Source organism: Pituophis catenifer, unplaced genomic scaffold (genome assembly GCF_029215685.1).
Source record: "Pituophis catenifer annectens isolate HBS135680 unplaced genomic scaffold, rPitCat1.0.hap2 SCAF_2, whole genome shotgun sequence".
In the NCBI taxonomy this organism is placed as follows: Eukaryota; Metazoa; Chordata; class Lepidosauria; order Squamata; family Colubridae; genus Pituophis; species Pituophis catenifer.
Window position 1 is genome coordinate 122,723,795 of NW_027256882.1, and position 19,435 is coordinate 122,743,229.

Here is a 19,435-nt window from a genome sequence, read left to right on the forward strand (position 1 = left end):
TAATGACAATGGCAAAAGCCTTGTTTCATACTGCACAGGAGAAAGCAATGATAATCCAAGAAAAAAGCATGGATAAAAATATAAAATGATTTACAATATAATGCTAGGTGATGGCTGTTCAGGCTGGGCCATCAACTGACTATTTTTCTTACTACTAAGAAAAAAACCTGAGAAGTGCTGATGATGTTTATGAGGTGGCTAGATTAAAGAAGTCTAGTTGCTGATTTTGTCAAACAGGAAAAGAAAATTCAAAGCCTCAGAGACAGAATTATGGTGGGGATATGAAGTGTAAGAATATGAGAAAGCTCAACAACAGTGAAAAAGTCAAACTACTACAAAATGACATCATGGGCAACAGTGAATGGAGACAGACTGGAACTCCGCATTTTGAGTCAGAGGATCACACTGTTTACTACTCAAGACATGAAAACCAGGGCTGGAAAACTGCTTTTATAGTTAGGAAAGGTATAGCAAGAACAGTACTTAGCTGCAATCAAATATATCAATTAGACTTTGTGGACAGTAACATCAGTTAGACTTTTAATTTGACATTTATCCTAATGTGTCCTACAACGACTGATGTAGAAGCAGAATTTGATGGTCAAGTTCAGTTTGGATGTGCTGCTTGTGATTGGAGACTGGAATGCCAAAACTGGAAATATTAAGGAAGAAAATGTAGTTGGACTATATGACTTAAGAAACCAAAATGAAACAGGAAAATGTCTTACTGATTTCTGCCAATCCAATGGTCAATGGAGATTCTCAGTCATCCAGATCATAGTTGTCCAAAAGGTACTTTTTCAAGAAGCAACTGGACTTAAATCTTGGTTTTTGTTGTTGTTTTTCTTCTTCGAAGACATTTCACTTCTTATCCAAGAAGTTTCTTCAGCTTTTCGTCTTCACAGAAAAACAAGAAAAAGTTTTTCTTGTGCTTGAAAAAGCACCTTTGGGACTGCCAATCCAATTATTTCTTCATCACTAACACTGTCTATGTGGACATCTTTAGATGGAATACATAGAAATCAAATTGACTACATTATTGCTAAAAACAAGTGGAGTTGTTCAATAATATGACCAGGTGGTGACTGTGAAACAGATTGCAGGTGGTGAAACAGACTGCTTATGTGCAAGTTCCCATGTTAAGCCAAAAGAAGAAGAAAGCCAACCAGTTTCCATTTTGAGCCTGTACCCTCCATTTTCAAGGTGAGCATCATGAATTGCTTTGAAGACCTGAATTTGACTAATGTCAGAATAATGCAGGACTAGTGTAGAGCAATGCAGATATTCTTTCTGACACTCTATGAATTGGAAAGTTAAGAATTTGAAGAAACAGGAAAGAAAGAGTGGTCACATTTTGAAATCTGATGTTGGAGAACACCCCGGGGAATATTATAGACATACCAAAAAAATCAAATGGATTAGTGAACAGATCAAACCAGACACAGATGGCCATGCTCAAATCATCATATTGTAGACATATTATGAGACCCAGCTCTGTGAAGAAATCTGTAATGCTGGAAAAGGTGAAAGAAAAGAGAAGAAGAGGGCAACAAGGAGTTAGATGGGTGGACTCAAAGTGGTGATGGGTGCACTAATAATGGAAGACCTGAAAGATCAGTTTAGATACAGATTATTATAAAGAAAATATACTTCAGAGTTCACAACAATATACTATCAATATACATACAACAATGTGATAGTATACAATCAATCAATTCATTATGATTAGAACCAAGATACTCTACCTATGTTTTTAAGAAAAAAAAACACTTTTTGATTTCACTTGTAACAATTACGCAACATGGTAATTTGTCATAGTGGTAGGTCAGTTGCTGCATAAAGAAAAGGCCAGACTGACTTTTGTTGATGGGTGTGAAGTCCTCTTAAAATAAAAATACAATAAAGAATGTTAACAGGAGGGAGGTAATAGGAGAATTTCCTAATTGTGTAGGGCAAGAGGAGAAGGAACTTGTTTCTCATCTATGGCTGAGATCTTCCCATGTCATGACTTGAACCAACTTCTTTGCACTGAATGATTTTTAAGGAAGGCTTTCCATTGGTTGTAATTTATTTTTAAACAACTGTGTTAATGAACAGGAATGCTGCATCAAAATGTGGTCTTGGAGGTGGAGGAGTGTTCTTTCTGCTGCCAACCAAAGGACCCAATGCAGATATTCCATCTCTCTGTATTTAATCAGTTTTTGTGGCAAAAAAAGATAAAACAATGAAAAACAAACACAAGACTTTATTGTGTGAAAATCCAACAGCTACAGAATTCTGTGTACAAGGCAAGGTGACTTCATAACAGAAACTCTTATCTAGAAACCCGAGAGTGTGTTACTTTTGAATAGGAAGAAGTACTGCTTTTTGCTTTAAGAAAGAGATAGTAATTTGACGTTGATTTATCTATAACAAGCAATTTTGAGACACTTGCTTATAAGACATATTTTCTACAGCCCATGCATGTGTTTTTATGAGTTATCAAGTAGTCATTAAACTCCTGAATACATGAAAAGGGATGCTATCCAAGCATCAGTAGTGCATGGATATGTTAGCTGTCCCCTGCTAGTAGCTATGTGATTGAGATTTCTGAGATTGTGCAGTTCCAACATAACCAGCGAACATTTGTTTAGAAAAGGCTGTTATAACCTACATCTGGAATGCTACTATGCTCTCTGAAAGGAAGATTAATGTCCATAGGCCTCTATAGTGTATTTGCATGCCACCTGCAGGCTAAATGATGTATTGCATTGTACTCCAGCACCAAAGAGTGGCCCAACAGTGCTACAACTGTTTTGAATACTTGGGCATGCTGAAAATGCCTTGGTAACTTGGTAATTAAAGTAAAGTAAAGTAAAGTAAAGTAAAGTAAAGTAAAGTAAAGTAAAGTAAAGTAAAGTAAAGTAAAGTAAAGTAAAGTAAAGTAAAGTAAAAGTAACAATGATGCCCTTGCTGCTGCCTTTGAAATGTCTTCACTGGATGTTAAACAACTGGTGGCATTTAGATAAAACTGGGTTCTCCTGCCATCCTCTCCCAGTCATCACAACCAAAGTACTCTCAAAACTCAGGACATTATTAGGTCAGTTAAAGATATAGTGGACATGATGGGATGTCCAGGTTGAATCTAAAGGACTTGTTTCAAATGGCTCTAGAGCAGAATCTGCACTACAGAGAATCAACAGCCTCTAGTTTGCCTCTTTTGTTGCTTGCAGAGTATCACAAGTATAAGTCCATTATGCTTATGGGGGTATTTACTTCACTTGAAAGGGGGTTTGCATAGTTTGAATAATACATTTTTGACCAGACTCCCTACCAAAGATTATTAGAGAGGCTGCACACAGTCAACAATGTTTGGAGGGGAGATTGGGACTGTACTACTTAGCTGTTCCACCCTTCCTTGGTGCCTGTAGCAGGGCTGCTGTTAAATAATTAGCAGTGCAGCTCTGTGACAGTCTTTATTTACTCAGGCCCACTGAGCTTGGGGAAATTTATTTACAAATAGGATTACAGATTAAATCAATCTTGCCATGGTTCATAACATTTCTTAAGATGCAGGGTATGTCCTGTAGATGACTTTCAGACCATGCCTAAGGACTCTGCTTAGCAGGGAAGGATGCAGCATAACACCCAGACCAAAATCACAAGGTTGTTTTTATTTATTTATTTTTGTCTTCCCCTTTTTGCTGCTTTCAGGGCCCTGACAAATCTCGATCACAGCTTCTGATAGTTGACCGCAGCTATGATCTGGTGTCACCACTTCTTCATGAGCTCACCTTTCAAGCCATGGCCTATGACTTGCTCAACATTGACAGCGATACTTACCGGTGAGAGCTATTGTGGGGCTATTGTGGGGGATGAAGAATGAATAAGAGAGTAAAAGAATTCTGTGCCTTCCCACTTAGAGAGCAACCATATGTTTCTTACAGAATATTACTCTGTTGCCTTCCTTCAGGTATGAATCCACAGGCATCAGTGACTCCAGGGAAAAGGTAGTACTCTTGGATGAGGACGATGACCTCTGGGTGCAGTTACGCCATATGCACATTGCAGACGTATCCAAGTGAGACCCTACCCATCTACGCAGCCCTACATACAACTGCCTGGTTGCCTGATGAGTTTGTGAATCAGCCAGAATGATAACTGGCTGGAGTGATATAACACTGCTGGAGCCCTTCTTCCTAAATTGATCTGGATTGCCATTGGTGTCCATTGTGAAGTCAGGGGAGGGGGGGAATGTTGCTTCCACCATTACCCTCTGTTCCAGAATTACTGCCATTTCTGGTGCAGAGGTCCCTGGACTTTGAAGGCTACACAGAGTCCATTGTTGTGGGAGAGATGAAGAGTTGCACTTTTGGGATGAGTGTTTGTATTTGGCCCTGAATGTGACCTCCTTCCACAGGAAAGTGACTGAGCTCCTGCGTACCTTCTGTGAAAGCAAAAGGCTCACCACAGATAAGGTAGGATGGCCAGAGCCTCATCTTGGCTGTGATTTGCCTTCCTGAGAGACATGCCAGGGGAGAGGGAGGGGGGCTTGCATTCTACATCTTGCAAGCTAGATGTCAAGTTATGTGACAGTGAAAGAAAACATCAGATTGCTGTTTGGTTTTTCAGGGAGGAAAAACAACTTTACTTAACTAGGTCTCATTTGTTCTGGACAACATTTTGAAAAGCCAGTTATGTGCACAATGCATAAGAAAGGTTGAGAGGTACAGATGGTGCGAAAACAAGAGGGCCTTTGGATACATCAAGCTGAGGAACCTTCAGGCAGAGCAGCAAAAGTGACATTGAAGTCATTTGGGAGAATAAGAGGCAATATAGGATAGGGACTGACGTTCCCCCATAGAGCCTTCATACAAACTGAAATTCTGGACAAAATGACTTATTTTCATTCTTCGAAGTTTTAATATTGAGCTGCTTCACGCATCTTGAGTGACTGCTCTAGAAATGTAGAGCTTACTTAGCCAAACGTAAAAAAATAGAGGAACCATCACCCTGTAGGTCTTATAAGACAACTTTCATTAACCTGGATGCCCTGCACATATTTTGGGGCTAAATTCAGGGTATCTAGGAGTATTAGGAGGTCATTCAGTCAGGTTGTAGGGAGATGTTGTAAGGTGAGAGAGTTGCTATTATCTGAAATTTTACTATCATTTGGATTACCTTTATGTTGAGTTTGTCATGGGTAATGACTGTTTTTCTTTCTAGGCTAACATTAAAGACCTCTCTCAGATCCTGAAGAAGATGCCTCAATACCAGAAAGAACTTCACAAGGTAAAAGCTGCAAAATGTATTGTGTGCCTGTACTTAATTATTTGTGTGCTGCAGTCAGTTATATAAGAGATTTAAAATAAGTCAATCCTATAATCACCCACTATTAATTAGCATAAATTAGAGTATACTGACAGTGCAAATTGTTTCATGTTCTAAAATGCCTTTAATTCTGACACTAAAAGGCTGAATAAATCCAATCCAAAATCAGTTCTGGGCATGTTCATCTATGTTTAATTGCTGGCCTAATATATTTCTGATTCATGCAGCAAATCCAATATCGGGGAAAAAACTTTTTCCCATTTATAGACATGGAGGTCTATAATTTTCCCAGCAATAAGAATGTTTGCCTTATCTTGCCTTCTGGCTCTTTGATTTCAGCTGACATGGTACAGTCTTCACAGTTCTTTATCTGCACAGTTCTTTATGTATAGAAACATGTATGAGCTTACAACTTTTAAACTAAAAGGCTTAATTCCTTCACCCATTCATGTGTAGCTAAATGGCCTGGCTAAATTTAAGCTCTAGAACAAGGGTGTTAAACTCGCGGCCCGCAGGCCGGATGCATCGCACACTGGCCACGCCCACCCCCGGTTTAGCGAAGGGGAAAAGTCATGATACGTTACATGATGACGCAAGTTTTACACCCCTGCTGTAGAAGAATTGAGGCAGGACATGGATTGTATACAGCATCTTATAATATGACAGCTCCAAAAGACTACAGTCCCCATTGTTACGACTTCCACAAAGCTTAGCCTGTCCCATCTTGGCACTATTCTCATACTTTCTGAATGTTCTGCACCAAACTGCTGCTGCTTCCTTGAGCTTCCATGGAAGCTAGCTGTTTTTTAAGAACCATATTTGGTTGTGAGAAAGATATCTCCCATTTTGTGTTGTCTTCAAAATCATCATTTGCCACTTGCAGTGCTGAGCCAAAATCTTTACCCAGAGACACCCTGAGAATCTCATCACTTACACTCTCTAAATAGGCAGGTTTCCGGTGGTTAAAATGTATGTATTATTGCCACAAGCTCTCAAGCTCCTCATTTAGCCTTCCAAAGCTGTAAAAGAGATTGGGTAGTCAGGGCTGGGGCCAGTGGTGGGTTACCCCTGGTTTGCACCGGTTCTATAGAACCGATAGTAAAACCGGCGGAAAGCTCTGCCCACTGACTCTGATGTCATGAAAATGCTTCTGCGCATGCGCGCGCGTGGCCCTGTTGTGAACCAGTAGTAAAGGTAAGTAGAACCCACCCATGGCTGGGGTCATTGCTCTGCCAGAAGTATAAGAAGGACAGATTATGCAGAATAATCACAGGGACCAGCTTAATTTCATTTGTGTAACTTTTATTGACCATGGCATTTCTAGCTATTGCAGAATGTGGCTATTTTTTCAGGAATCCCTTGGATCTTGCCTTACTCATTACCTACAGACAACTTTTTATTCATTGGAGGAGCAGGAGGGAAAAACTTTAACGCTGGCAAAAAGCCCATATTTTTACTATCCTCTTTCATCCTGCAGTATTCCACCCATTTGCATCTGGCTGAAGACTGTATGAATACCTTTAAGGGCACCATAGAGAAGCTGTGCAGCGTGGAGCAGGTAGGCACATTATGAATTCAGGGGAGGTGAGAACAAGAGAGAACAGCCATTGCAGCTCAACTCTGTGTATTCACAGTGAAGTACAACCTACTTTGTATGTCTCATTCTCTTCCCTGGTGAAAAGGATCGATTCTGAAGGGCATCTCTTCTCTCTTCTCACAGGACCTGGCCACAGGGGCAGATGCTGAAGGGGAGAAAATCAAGAACCCTATGAAAAGTATCGTGCCAATTGTCCTTGATACCAGTGTGGAGGCATTTGATAAGATTCGCATTATCCTGCTTTGCATACTTCTCCAGAATGGTACCATTGCTGGATAACTTATCTCTCAGCTGCCTAGGTTAGGGAAAAGGTCCCCTACAAGGACCAAAAGGAAGAGAAATTTCAGGATGCTTTTTACCCATACCCGGATGCCATGCTCACACAACACTGCTAGGTGTTACATCTGTCTCCCAGGAGGTCTTAAATCCCCTCTATGATTATCTACATCAAACTCATAAGTCTCGGGTGGTTGTCTCAACTGCCATTTTACAGTCTTTTGAGCCACCAGAGAAAAGAAGGCTCTTGCTTCCATTTTTAATTTTTGTTTCTACAGAACATATTTTTAAAAAGCATAAAAATCCATCGTACACGATTAGAACCATCACACTCATGGTTAGTGCTCATCCACTTCCTCTCCTGGGTGATGAAAACTGAAATAGCAACAGAAACTGAGAGAAGTGCTGGCCTAGAAACCAGGAGACCAGAGTTCTAGTGTCCCTTAGGCATGAAGACCATTTTGTGGGGAAACTAGGTGATGAGTTACAACTGAAAAATGCAGATTGTACTAAGAAGCAGAAGAAACAATAGATTCACAAAAAGATTCACTGGAGCACCTGTAAAACTTGGTGGGAACATTGAGTTGAAAAAGTAGTTGCATAGAGCAAGATGAAATATTGTGGTATTACCAGATACAAACTGATAAAGCCTTAGAGCATAATACACCAGATTTAGCAGTGGTTGAGAAAAATAAAGTGTGGATGATTGATGTGGCAACAGCAAGGGATAATATAATAGAAGGCAAAGGTTATCAAACTCCGGATGACTCTGAGTGTATTCCTTTTACTTAGGCATTAACGAGGAGAACCTCACCAAGCTCATCCAACATGCCAACATCCAGCAGGAGAGAGACATCCTCTACAATATGCACTGTCTGGGAGCTGCCATCATGCCAGAGGTATTTCACATACACACCTGCCTAGTGACGTTTGTTGGGCAGGTAGCTTGTGCCTGTGCGATTCGTGCAGTTACCACTTACTAGTGCAGTCTGAATGATGGCCCTGGCAGTTCAAGGACAAGGGTAACTTCTGGCTATCCTATTGATGAAGATGAGAATCTCTCTTATTTAGTCTGCCAATGTTGTATGTTTCTCTCTACTCATTCTTCTCTCTGCTCTTTTCCTCACTTGCCTGTCCCTCAGCCTGTCCTGCTGGAGCCATTTAGGTAAGCCACTCCATCTTCTTCTAAACACTGAACTTTCCTGAACCATCTTGTCCATCCCCTCCAGTCTTTCTTCCAACAGGCCCCGTTCCTGCTGTTTTTATTTTTTAATGGTTTTTTTCTACTCACAGGACACTGCTGGAAGCCTGAAGCCTGTGAGGAAAGTACGGTTAGAGCCTACTTACCAACTCTCCCGGTGGATTCCCATTCTTAAGGATGTCATGGAGGTACACAGAAGGAGGGAGAGGGAGCTGGCTGCCTTGAGTGTTGGTTGTGTACTTGAAGATGGATTCAGCTTCAGTCCTGAGGCAAATCCAGTTGAGAATCCATCTACCCTGTGTATCTTTGTGACCTGGATTGCACAAGAAAAATTATTAAGCTCTTGCCATAGAAAATAAACAAAAGATAAATCATGAAGTCCTGTTGTGGCCTGTACGTGGCCTGATTCAGACAGCGAGGAGACTGGTGTGGTGCTGCACCAGCAGCCTGTGCAGCTGGCACTCGAGTTGGACAATGAGGAGGCTGGAGAAGATGTGGTGCCAGAGGCGGGGATTCAGCCAGGGCCTTTAGAACCTCCAGAAGCTCCCTTAAGTGAAGAGGACAAATAGGAGGAGCCTCTTCTCAATGCACGGGCACGCAGAGCTGCCAAAGGCAGGAGTGACTCCTCAGGAGGAGGTCTCCTCGAGAGTAAGGCTTGGGGCTAATTGACCACTCCCTTAGCCTATTTAAGGAGGAATGCTGACTGAAGCAATTTGCAGGGAACAACTTAGTTCACATACCTTCGTGTCTTATCTTGCTATCTTAGCAGCTACCTGCAAATTGCTTCTGAGCATTCTGCCAACCATAGTAAGTTTTCAGTTATTCTTTGAATTCTTGACGGATGTTAATGCAATTAATTAACAGCCGTTGTTGTAAAAGACTGGTTTATTCAGTAAATTAAGGTTTGAACGGACTTTGTGTGTGCTGCGTTCTTTGGGGTCCGTAGCTGGGGCAGAACAAGTCCTTATTACTATGTTCTATAATCCAGATCTATTGTGCAGCCAAACTGCACCACTTTGACTTCTTGCTTAGACAGTAGTTGTGGTTAGGATGAAATTTTTGAAAATAGAACACCCACAGGGAAAAAGACAAATGAAAATGGCTGTGCCCAGACATGCAAACTGAGCAGCCAGGATCAGCCTTACGGCTTCCGTAGCCTTTTAGACAATCCCAGGTTTTATCAAACCAGAAAAAAAGGAAACACATCTTTTTACTTTTGCTCATCTTGACACAGGATGCCATTGAAGACAAGCTGGATAAGAAGGTCTGGCCCTATGTGTCTTGCCCTGCCCCTGGTCCCTGTTCCCAAACTGCTGTGAGGTAAGTGATGCTCCAAATAGAAGAAAGCATAAGGCAGCACCATTTTTAACACAGAGACCAGATCTTTATCTTTATCTTTATTTGATTTGTATACCGCCCTACTCCCGAAGGACTCAGGGTGGTGAACAGCCAAACAATAAAATACATAAATACAAAATTTAAAAACCAGATAAAATCGAATTAAACAATTTTGGTCCAGACAAATTAAAAGACCCCAATCATTTAAAAACAGATTAAAATTTACATATTAAAAAGAAAAGAGGGAAAAGATTAGGCCAAGCCCGCCTGGTGGAATAAAAAGGTCTTCACAGCACGACAGATCTAAATGTAAATGATTAGGAAAAAATGTACTCGCCTCTTAGGTAAAGATGTTTGCTTTTCCACTTAAGCTTTGTTGAAGAACACTCACACATCACGTATGCTCCTGTTTGAAAGAATTGTGGGTGCAACATCACCTGTCCTTGAACGGCTGAAGAGTATACAATAGAGCTGATTCTTTCTATGTACATTTGGGAGGGTGAGATCCTTTATCTCTTGGGCCTGCTTTGGTGTTGCATGTCTAGCATGCAAGGAAAGGCTGTTTTTCCCAGATTGCTAGGCTGACTGTGTTTTTGCAGATGGTTCCTCTACCCACATCCATTTTTGTCTCACAGTGCCCGTTTTGGACATTGGCACAAGACCAAGACAGCAACTGAGTACAGGACAGGACCCCGTCTTATCCTGTATGTGCTTGGCGGTGTTACCATGTCAGAGATGCGCTGTGCCTATGAAGTCACAGAGGCTACTGATGGAAAATGGGAAGTGCTGATTGGTAAGAGCACAGCCAGTGGATAGGCTGATTCTTCACCTGTGCCTTCTTTTTTATGGGCTCCTGTGGTAATCCTTCTCTTCCCAACAGGGTCATCCCACATCCTGACCCCCAAGCAATTCCTGGAAGATGTACGCAACCTGACTGAGCAGACACCCCTGAAGACCTAAAACTTCTACTAGCCTTTAAGAGACTTGCTGGCTGCAGTTCCATTAGCTACCTTTTTCTTCAGCAAGATGGCTTCTTCCTCATCAATGTCTTCGTTTGAACTCTTCTGAGGCTGGCCCTATCTTGATCCAATCTTTAGCCAGCTATCATGAATGAATTGACACTGGAAGGACCTCGCCCAGGGCCTAGACTGAAGATAGCGATCTATCTTCATCTTCATCTTTTATTATGAGGTGGTTTCTGGACACCGTTTATTTTTCTGCTCTCCCACAAATAAGGGAAGAAGGAGGGGCTATGTAGTTCAGGAATAAGTCTCTCCTACTCTTGCCTACAAGTTATTTGTTCTATTACATGAGGACTTGCCAAGAAATCAATTCTTTTGACTTGACCTATACAACTTTGATGGCTTTCATCAGAGTCTGTTTTTTTTCTTTTCTCTCCCCCCCCCCCCCCCAGCAAAGAAGATAGATCAACAAAAGTGTTTGCTTGTTCCTCCTCTATGAAAATGTTCTGGAACAAACTGTCATTTCTGGATTCCCACATCTAGAAGCTTGGCTATTCTTTTAACACTTAGCTTGAAAGGATGATTGATTGCTGCTTTTAAAAAGCGGGAAAGATGATTTTGCTGAAGAGGTCATGTGCTTTCTTCGTTACAAAGATCGCACAGCTCAGCCGAGGAATCTCAGTCTTTAAAATAAATATGAAACTCAAGATTGTTGGCATTATCTCTTCTGTAGAGGAGAATTCAAGCTGTGATAGGCAAGAAGATAATTTTTGCTTCCCATATAAAGAATTGGGTATGTCAGCCTTCATCTTGGAAAAGTTACTGTGCCAGTTGAAAATGGTACTCTTTATGAGTGTCTTTATTTTGGCTTTGTTCCACAACATACTACAAGGGGCTTCCTGATAACAGCATGGAAACAATAGCCGGTCAAAAATGTGGCAGCAAGACTGTTCACCATGATGCAGTGAGATGTATGCTACTGCTTTACACTCCACAAGTGTCTTTGCTTGTATTTCTGGCCTTAGTTTAAAATGTTGAAATTAAACATTTAACCAGAGCTGTCTCTTTTCATACATGCTGTCCAAATTGTCTTCAGAATACCTTCAGATATTTAATGTATTTATTATTAAAAGATGTTACAGTATTTTAAGTTTAGTAAATGTCAATAAATGTATAAAGATTATTTATGCCTTTCTGAGGAGTTAAAGGTATTAGGGATATCTTCAGATGGTCCAACTCAGACAGTCTCCCAAAAGGTGAGATGGAGACCATGATGACACTCATCCTAGAGAGACTTATCTGGCATAAATGATCACTTTGGAGCCAGAATAAGTTGCCTGTGCAAATAAACAAGGCTTCATCTTTGTTTTTGCTTTTGTTTTAATCTACTGTTTAGCTCTTTCTATGGCACAGATTTATTCAGGCTTTCTTGTGTATTTGTTTCTTAATGTTTAGAGAGGGTATGTTATATTGCGCTATCTGATGTTGTATAAGTTTAAGCTGCATTCACTGAACTGCCCAGACAAAATGTAGCTATTGGCTGTTACAGAGAGAAATAAAAATAGAAAAAGAAAATTTTGCTGTGCCATGAGAGGAAAATAGATATGTCTTTTGATTTTGTGCTAAACATGGAATAGCTTTACATCCTGTGATAATTGCAGGTAGAGAGGTTCTTTTTAATTAATATTTTAATGCTAAACTAATCAGCAAAAGTACAGGTATATATAACAGTATTAAAAGATCAATACAACTTCATAATTGACAAGTACAGTAATAATAAAAAGAGAATGAGAAAGAATATGTAATTGCAAAAACTTCATATTGCTCAAAAATTTTCTCCTTTTCCTTTTGTTGAAAAAAAAATCATAAGGTTACAAGCACGTAGCAACAATCAACCACTGCAAATTAGTTGTAGATTTCTCTTTCCAATGTGTATTGATTCCTTTAGCCAACTCCCATGTCTTTCCCTCTATTTTACTTTGATTGTTTCCAAGTAGAATAATAATCAAGTACCTAGGGGACTTCAACTCACGCTGTAGACCTGTATTAAGAATCCTATTGATTCTTAAAGCCCAAAGCACAATCGTAACAGGGAAAGAATAATTTTTATCAGTTAATGTTCCAGCTTCTGAGTTACAACAGGGTGATTGTTATAACCCGTATTGAAATTCTGTGATGCATCTCTGAGTAATGCAGATAGAATATAAGTTTCTATAAGAAATTCCATGCAAGTACAAGCAAAGGTTTTTAGAATGGATTCATATTTAATGTATGGAGCATATCCAACTATTGCAAAAAGAGATAGTGCTACCTAAAGTGCAAGTAGCACAGTGCATAACCACACAAATGTATTTTAAAATGATGGCACATTATTCTGCTTCAATACTTTTACACCAATATAACATTGTGATAAATGTTTGCATCTGAAAATTGAAGCACGGTCATCCCTAATACATACTGTATATGCATGAATACTAAATATTCCAAACACATCCATCATTATGTGGCAACATTAATGACCTGGGATGGGCTACAATGTGGCTGATGCATTAACTGTTAGAAGCTATTGTCTGACTTAGTGTGTGAGTCAATTTCCCATTCATGCTAGTTGGATTCTGCTATTTTTCCTATGTGTTGTGGCTAGGCTTCATTTTTTCTAGGTTCAGAAGTACATAATACAGCTTTTATGTATTTCTACCTGGCAAACTCTTGTATAATGGTTGAGATCTCAGTATCCTATAAGTCATTTTTATATGATCCTGTTGCAGATCTTTTTTGGACACCCCCGCACAATCTGCCCTGTGTAAAGCTTTAAGTACTGACTCCTGCTTGGGAATTAATTGCAATTACTATCCATTTGGATAATTACTGTAAAGCAGCTGTCTTGAGCTGGGCAGTGGATCGGAAGAGGGGGATGTGTGTGTGTGAGAGACAGACAGAGAGACAAATAGGTGCTAAATACTTCTTTGACAGTCCCCATCTAGATGTCTTTCTGCCTAGGAAAGCAGCAAGGAAGGAGCTGCGGTATAAGATGGCTTTAGAATGATTTCTGTAGCTACATTGCCAAAAGCTTCTAGTGCAAGAGCCAGATATATTTTCCCCTTCTGGCTTGGTAAAAGAAAATGATTGTCAAAAGCAAAGAAAATATTTGTTTCTCAACGAGCTCGTTTAAGTCCTTTGAGCAATTTTATAGATTTTCGTTTGTGTGCTTACAGCATCTTTTGTAGATGAAGGTAAATGTTTCCATGATTGCCTGTATAAGCCACAAATTATATACAATGCCAGAGAGGAATGCTGTCTATAGCTGGGATTTTCAAACTTTTCAGGCCACAGAACCGGTTTAAAAGAAAATTCTAAGGACCCCAGAGCAAGAGGAGAAGTTCTAGTTATGAAGAATGGTTGCATTTAAAGTGAACTTTTTTTCCTCTTTTCTTTTAGTTCTTAGTCTCTCACAGAACCTCATTTAGGTTCCATGTGACACAATTTGACAAACTCTGCTCTAGGGCATGAAAGACAACTATTTTCATAACCTGATTATCGGTAGGATAGTTTGGGCTGATGGCAATTCCCCCCCAAGACTTTGTTCTGCGGGAAATGGGAGTCATTTGTTGAAAAAGAGCTTCAATGATGAATCACACACAATTTTGCAGTATATTTTTGGAGCAATGCCTTTCTATTTTAATTTGGTTCCATTTCCTCCCATCATTTCATCCTTCACTGGAGGGAAAAACCTATACAGTAGAACTGAGCACACAGTTCCAAATGTAGTGGGCAATTTCTCTGACATTTTGCACAGAAAAAAAAAGTGTCAAACAACTTTTCAAGAGCTGAACTCCCTTTGCTAGTAATGTTAGTGTTGCTGTGGAAAAGTCCAGTAGGAGGAAGCCTATAGGTAGTTAACCAAGGGAGACCAGACAGCTAGTGGGAAGATTCTAGCACCAAGAAACATTGACACAATATTCTTCCCCACTTTGTCCCTAAATAAGTAACAAAATACTTTCCTCAAATCCTTTTCTGAAATACTCTTCTCCTTTGAAAACATCTCTAAAATACATTCTCTTCCAAATGAAAAACTGGCAGAAAAACACTGGTGAATTTCACCGTCTTGTAGTAGTAGGGAGGTTCTGCAGCCCTTTGCTATGCTTCTTGAAACCTGCCACAGGTACAAGCATAGAGTAGCTGGAAGGCCTTTTTGAGTTATGCAATTAGCTCCTAGTGCTATTGTAAATTTAGCAAGCAACCCATATCCCATCTGTTTACGGGATAAATTGAGCTTTTAAACCTCATTTCCTAATTACTGGACAAGCTCCAGCAACCCTACTTGAACCAATCTATTCTAAGCCTGTTAACTGGTGCCAGAGAAAAGTTGAGATCCAATGAGTAATACGCTTCTTTTTCTTTCTTTTTTTTTTACACCTAGGAAGCAGCGTATTGGGGGGGGGGGGAATCCTCTTCCTGTGTGCCACTTTTTAAAATACCTTTAAATAGGCTATAGCAGGTGATCTAAGTTCGAATCTGATCTCCCCCTTTTAAATTAATATTGCAGTGGCTGAAACGAGAGGAGGCCAGAAAATGTCAGTTGAACACAGCACTTATAGGCAGGGTGCTTTTTGACAAATAGGCTCAAAGGACTTTATAGTCTTCAGTTGTGAATGTTTTAGAGTTGTTTCTATTACAGAAAGGAAACTTTCTGCTACTTTAAAAGGACTGCATGCTGAGTCTGCATTAAATGGGAGGAAATTAGTTCTTAACCTCCTTCCTAGATTTTACTCAGTGTATTACCCTTGGCCTATGTGTCTGAATTAATGAGAGATACCTTCCTTTGCATTCAGAGCATACAGTTCCTGAACGCCAAACACAAAAATAATAAAATAATCTCAACATACTCTGTTTTAGTAAGCATGTACCTACAGAGATGGTAAATGCAAAAGAGTTTATCTGCAGGACAGACCTATAACGCAGGCATCTGAGTCAGTTTCATTAGTGACATGCTTCCCCAATCTATTGGCCTCTGCTGGTTTTGGATCTCGATTCCCATATGCCCCAGCCATCATGGGAATTACGGAAGCTGGATCTCAGAGCTTGAGCACAACATACTGAGATGTTCTATTTACATTGCAGAAAACTTGATGAGAAGCTACAGCCAAGAATAGCTGGTTAGTGCCATTTACTGGCAAATAGGATTTCAATAGGTTGGTCCTTTTTCTAAGATGCACACCTGATTTCTGCATCTACATAGAATACAAAGGAATGAAGTAGATTGGGAACAAGGAGTATGTCTGCTCCCACTCCTGATGTCTTGAACAAAATCTATAAACATTTCATATGTAATTAGGCATTACACACACATTCATTTGAAATAAGGATGGTCATTATACCTCTAGGCATTTCCTGAAAATACTTTGGATAAAACTATCTTAGCATTGCTCGCTAATAATGGATATTTTTAATCATAAAAGCAACTCTGTAAAATCAGATCATAGAGCTGTATAGTTCAGCCTCCTGTTCTCTGTTGTGACCAACCAGTTCCCTTGAGAAACCTCCCAATCACAAGCCCAGCAACTAGCATGGCATACCTATTCCCTCAGGTATCAGAGCAATAGGTGACAATCGTGACTGGTAACCAGCCTTTGGATAGTTCCACCCTCTGTATTTTCCTACCTGGACACCATTTGGTTCAAGCCAAATGTCTGAAGAACATTGAATGGATCTCATTATTTGGGGACACTTCAACTATTGGTCCTCTTGCTTCTCTCAGAAGAACAAACCTGCTGCTATTTATTTTATTAAATTGTTAAATGAATCAAAACGTTGGGGTTGCACTGCAGTAAAATAGCCAGCTGCCAATACCATTTTTTAAATGGAAGTAACCTGAGGCATTGCACATCATTTCAAAGTTGTACGTACTTTGTGGAAGATGTGAGTTGAATTGCTAGGAATTATCTGAATTAGAGCATTCAGCCCTAGAGTTTTTAGGCTAATCTGCTGTACTTGGAACAGAGAGGGATGCCTCTGTGGAAGTATTAAAATCTCACAGAAAAGCCATTCACTAAGAAAAGGTGAAATGCTGCACAGTACAGTATATTGGTAGCATAAAGCACTGTTTTTTCAGAAGTCTTCTTTTAACATATGCACGAACTGTTTGTGAGACATTCCCTGGCACTCAAAATTTCCACTTTAACTTAGAACTTACAAAAGGGGCTACCATAAAACTGATTCACCAAATGGAACAGTATTAACACCTACAAGTGTGGCAATTTCCCTAAAGCCCCGGTAATTAAAGCATGTGAAGACAGAAGAAGAAGAAGAAGCAGCCCTCATTTTCCTCAGAATCACTTTTAAGGGCAACTGTCCATTTGCTTTGCTCTTCTGAAGCAGTCTTCTGTATGCCTGGGCATTGTTCCTGGGTGAAGGAACCTTCTGCATGGACCTTGGAGGAAAGCAGCTGACTCTAGAGTCATGCCTGCCCGTTTGGTCAAGGTTTTCATTATCAGTAAGAAACCAGTGAAAAGGTCCAAGTGCTGCTTGGTGCCAAGAGAAGGAAGGACAACTTCTTGGGAACATCACATGCCAACAAGAGGAATGTTGAAAGCAGAGGGCCACCGTTCCTGTCCCAAGGAAGCCAACAAGGATGGGGTAAGCAGTCAGGCATCTGTGGACCCATCTGATTCCCCTGTTGAATTCTCTATGAGACGCCTCCCTCTGTTCCGTCATTCTGCAAAGTGGTTATGGACACAAGCATGCAAACCTGTACAAAATTTAAGAAATATTACAAGCAAGCCGATCATGAACACTAGGACACTGTTGAATGTATGCTTATAGTAGCAGATGCATTTTTTTTAAAGCAAATATCTGAGCATGTGTTAATCTGGTTTTGGTTTTCCATTCTCTCTTCTCACACTTTTTCACAACCTCTTCGGATGAACTCCTCTAATGCCAAACCAAGTGGGCCCCCAGTGTTACAATGCACTCACACTTTGCTCCCCTCAAGGCAAAGCCAGTCTTTTTTGACTGAGTTTTTCTTTGTTGCAGAGGGTAACAATTGAAGCATTTTAAATCCTTCTGATAGCTTACTTCTGATGCACCCCTCCCCCCCCAAAAAAAAGAAGAAAAAGAAGCAAAGGTGATTGAGCACTTACTCTGCTGCTTTTCATAGAATAATCTAATGGCAATTGTCTCTCTTTCTTACCGCCTCTCCCCAAGGAAGTCAGGAGTCATAGAAACTTGTGTTGGGAAAGGGCAAAACTAGCTTGTGCTAACAAGGCTCCAAGGCCCACAAAACTCCAAGGTAGTGTAGAAGAAAGGAGTTAGAGCACATATAAGAGAGCAGAAAGAAAGAGTTTCAGAAGGCTTCTCTGCAGGAAGTGGATGTCAGGAGCATCTCAGGTAAGGGAGCAGATCGTATTGATTGGGGACCTGCAATGGGAGCTTCTGTGCTTGCCTTACGGAGAAGGGCTAAATTTGACGGGTCCTTTTGGTTGGCACAATGACTTATCCGCCATCGGTGGCAGATACTGAAAGGGAGGAAAGGGTTGCGCACAACGTTGCCCATGCTGCACAACAAACCTGTTAGTCTTGGAGGGGCAGATGTATATGTTGCAGTTTCCCAGGGATGACCCAGACTTATCATATGCTTTGGGCTCATCCCTGAAACAATATCCAGGACAAGGAGATTGGCTTTAGAAAGAAGTGTGGAAGGGCAGAGCTGTATTCTTAATTCTGGTCTGTCACTACTCAACCATGTTTTTTGAGGCCATCACTTCAGGGCCAGATCGTCTGCCATCAGGTGAGGCCATGTCCGATCTGGTAGAAAGCTTTTCACAGAAGAAGCGACTCCAGAGTTACTCCACTTGGATTATATTCTGAGATTTGGCTACCAACTTTGGCAAGTGCTTTACCAGGGAGCAGAAAGCAAGAGCAGTATTTCAAAGCCCGTTCTTTATCACTAGTGGTCACAATGGCAGAACCATAAAATGGCATCTCATGACAATTTGGAAGAGGAAGATGTCTTTAACTGGAGAAGGAAGTAGATAGGTTGTCAAGGGGAGAGGTAAGGAAAGAAGGTATCCCCAACTCTATTTTCACAGTTCCCTTGCTTCCTTCTCTCCTTCCTCCTTCCATTATTTTCTTCTCCTTTCTTTCTTTCTCCTTTGCATTTCTCTGCCAGAACACTACCTCCAATTTTGCCTCCCACAGGCCTACAAGGCAGATTTGGTTAAATATAGGGAGTGGTTCAAAATTTTCCCATGAGAGTTCTAGCTGGGCAGGGACCTGAGCTTGAGTCTTCCTCATTCTGGCTCCAGTGCTCTAACCACTCCTCCACATCGGCTTTCCTTTCCTTAGGTGATGAAGAAGAAAAGCAGCTTTGGAAATGCAAAGCGTCCACAGAAGTTCTTCCTATATTCATTCAGGGCCCTCTCCATGCCTGGCCGCCCCTATCAGGCTCTTCCCAGTACCTTTCTTGGAGACTATGACAGCAGCATCCGCTATGCCAGCACCAGGACCCCCAAGGGACCGTTCTCTGAAAGTGTAAGTGAATGGTGCACCTCCCCAGATGCTTCTGGGCTTTCCATCTAAATTTGCCTGGGATCTCACTGGAACCTAATCCTGCTCACTCTCCCTGAACAGGTTTGCTATTAGGGTTAACCCCCCTGCTTCCCATCCCAGTTATGGAAACCTGTCCTGGGCTTTGCTGCCAGGATTAGCTGGGCATGTTGCCTTTGTTGCAATATGTCTCCACTTTAATTTAGA

The 19,435-nt window shown here is 40.8% G+C and overlaps 1 protein-coding gene across 1 annotated transcript in view; it reads left to right on the top strand.

Annotated features, from left to right (window-relative positions):
- The window catches only part of STXBP2 (syntaxin binding protein 2), a 34,365-nt gene extending 21,971 nt beyond the window's left edge, over positions 1-12,394 (top strand). The window contains exons 9-19 of the mRNA XM_070937419.1: positions 3,694-3,824; positions 3,953-4,060; positions 4,400-4,457; positions 5,206-5,271; positions 6,788-6,868; positions 7,031-7,169; positions 7,976-8,082; positions 8,477-8,572; positions 9,619-9,704; positions 10,358-10,515; positions 10,603-12,394. Of these exons, the coding sequence (XP_070793520.1) occupies positions 3,694-3,824; positions 3,953-4,060; positions 4,400-4,457; positions 5,206-5,271; positions 6,788-6,868; positions 7,031-7,169; positions 7,976-8,082; positions 8,477-8,572; positions 9,619-9,704; positions 10,358-10,515; positions 10,603-10,682 (1,110 nt within the window). The 3' untranslated portion in view covers positions 10,683-12,394. The remainder of the gene's footprint in view (positions 1-3,693; positions 3,825-3,952; positions 4,061-4,399; positions 4,458-5,205; positions 5,272-6,787; positions 6,869-7,030; positions 7,170-7,975; positions 8,083-8,476; positions 8,573-9,618; positions 9,705-10,357; positions 10,516-10,602) is intronic.
- The last annotated feature ends 7,041 nt before the right edge of the window (positions 12,395-19,435 follow it).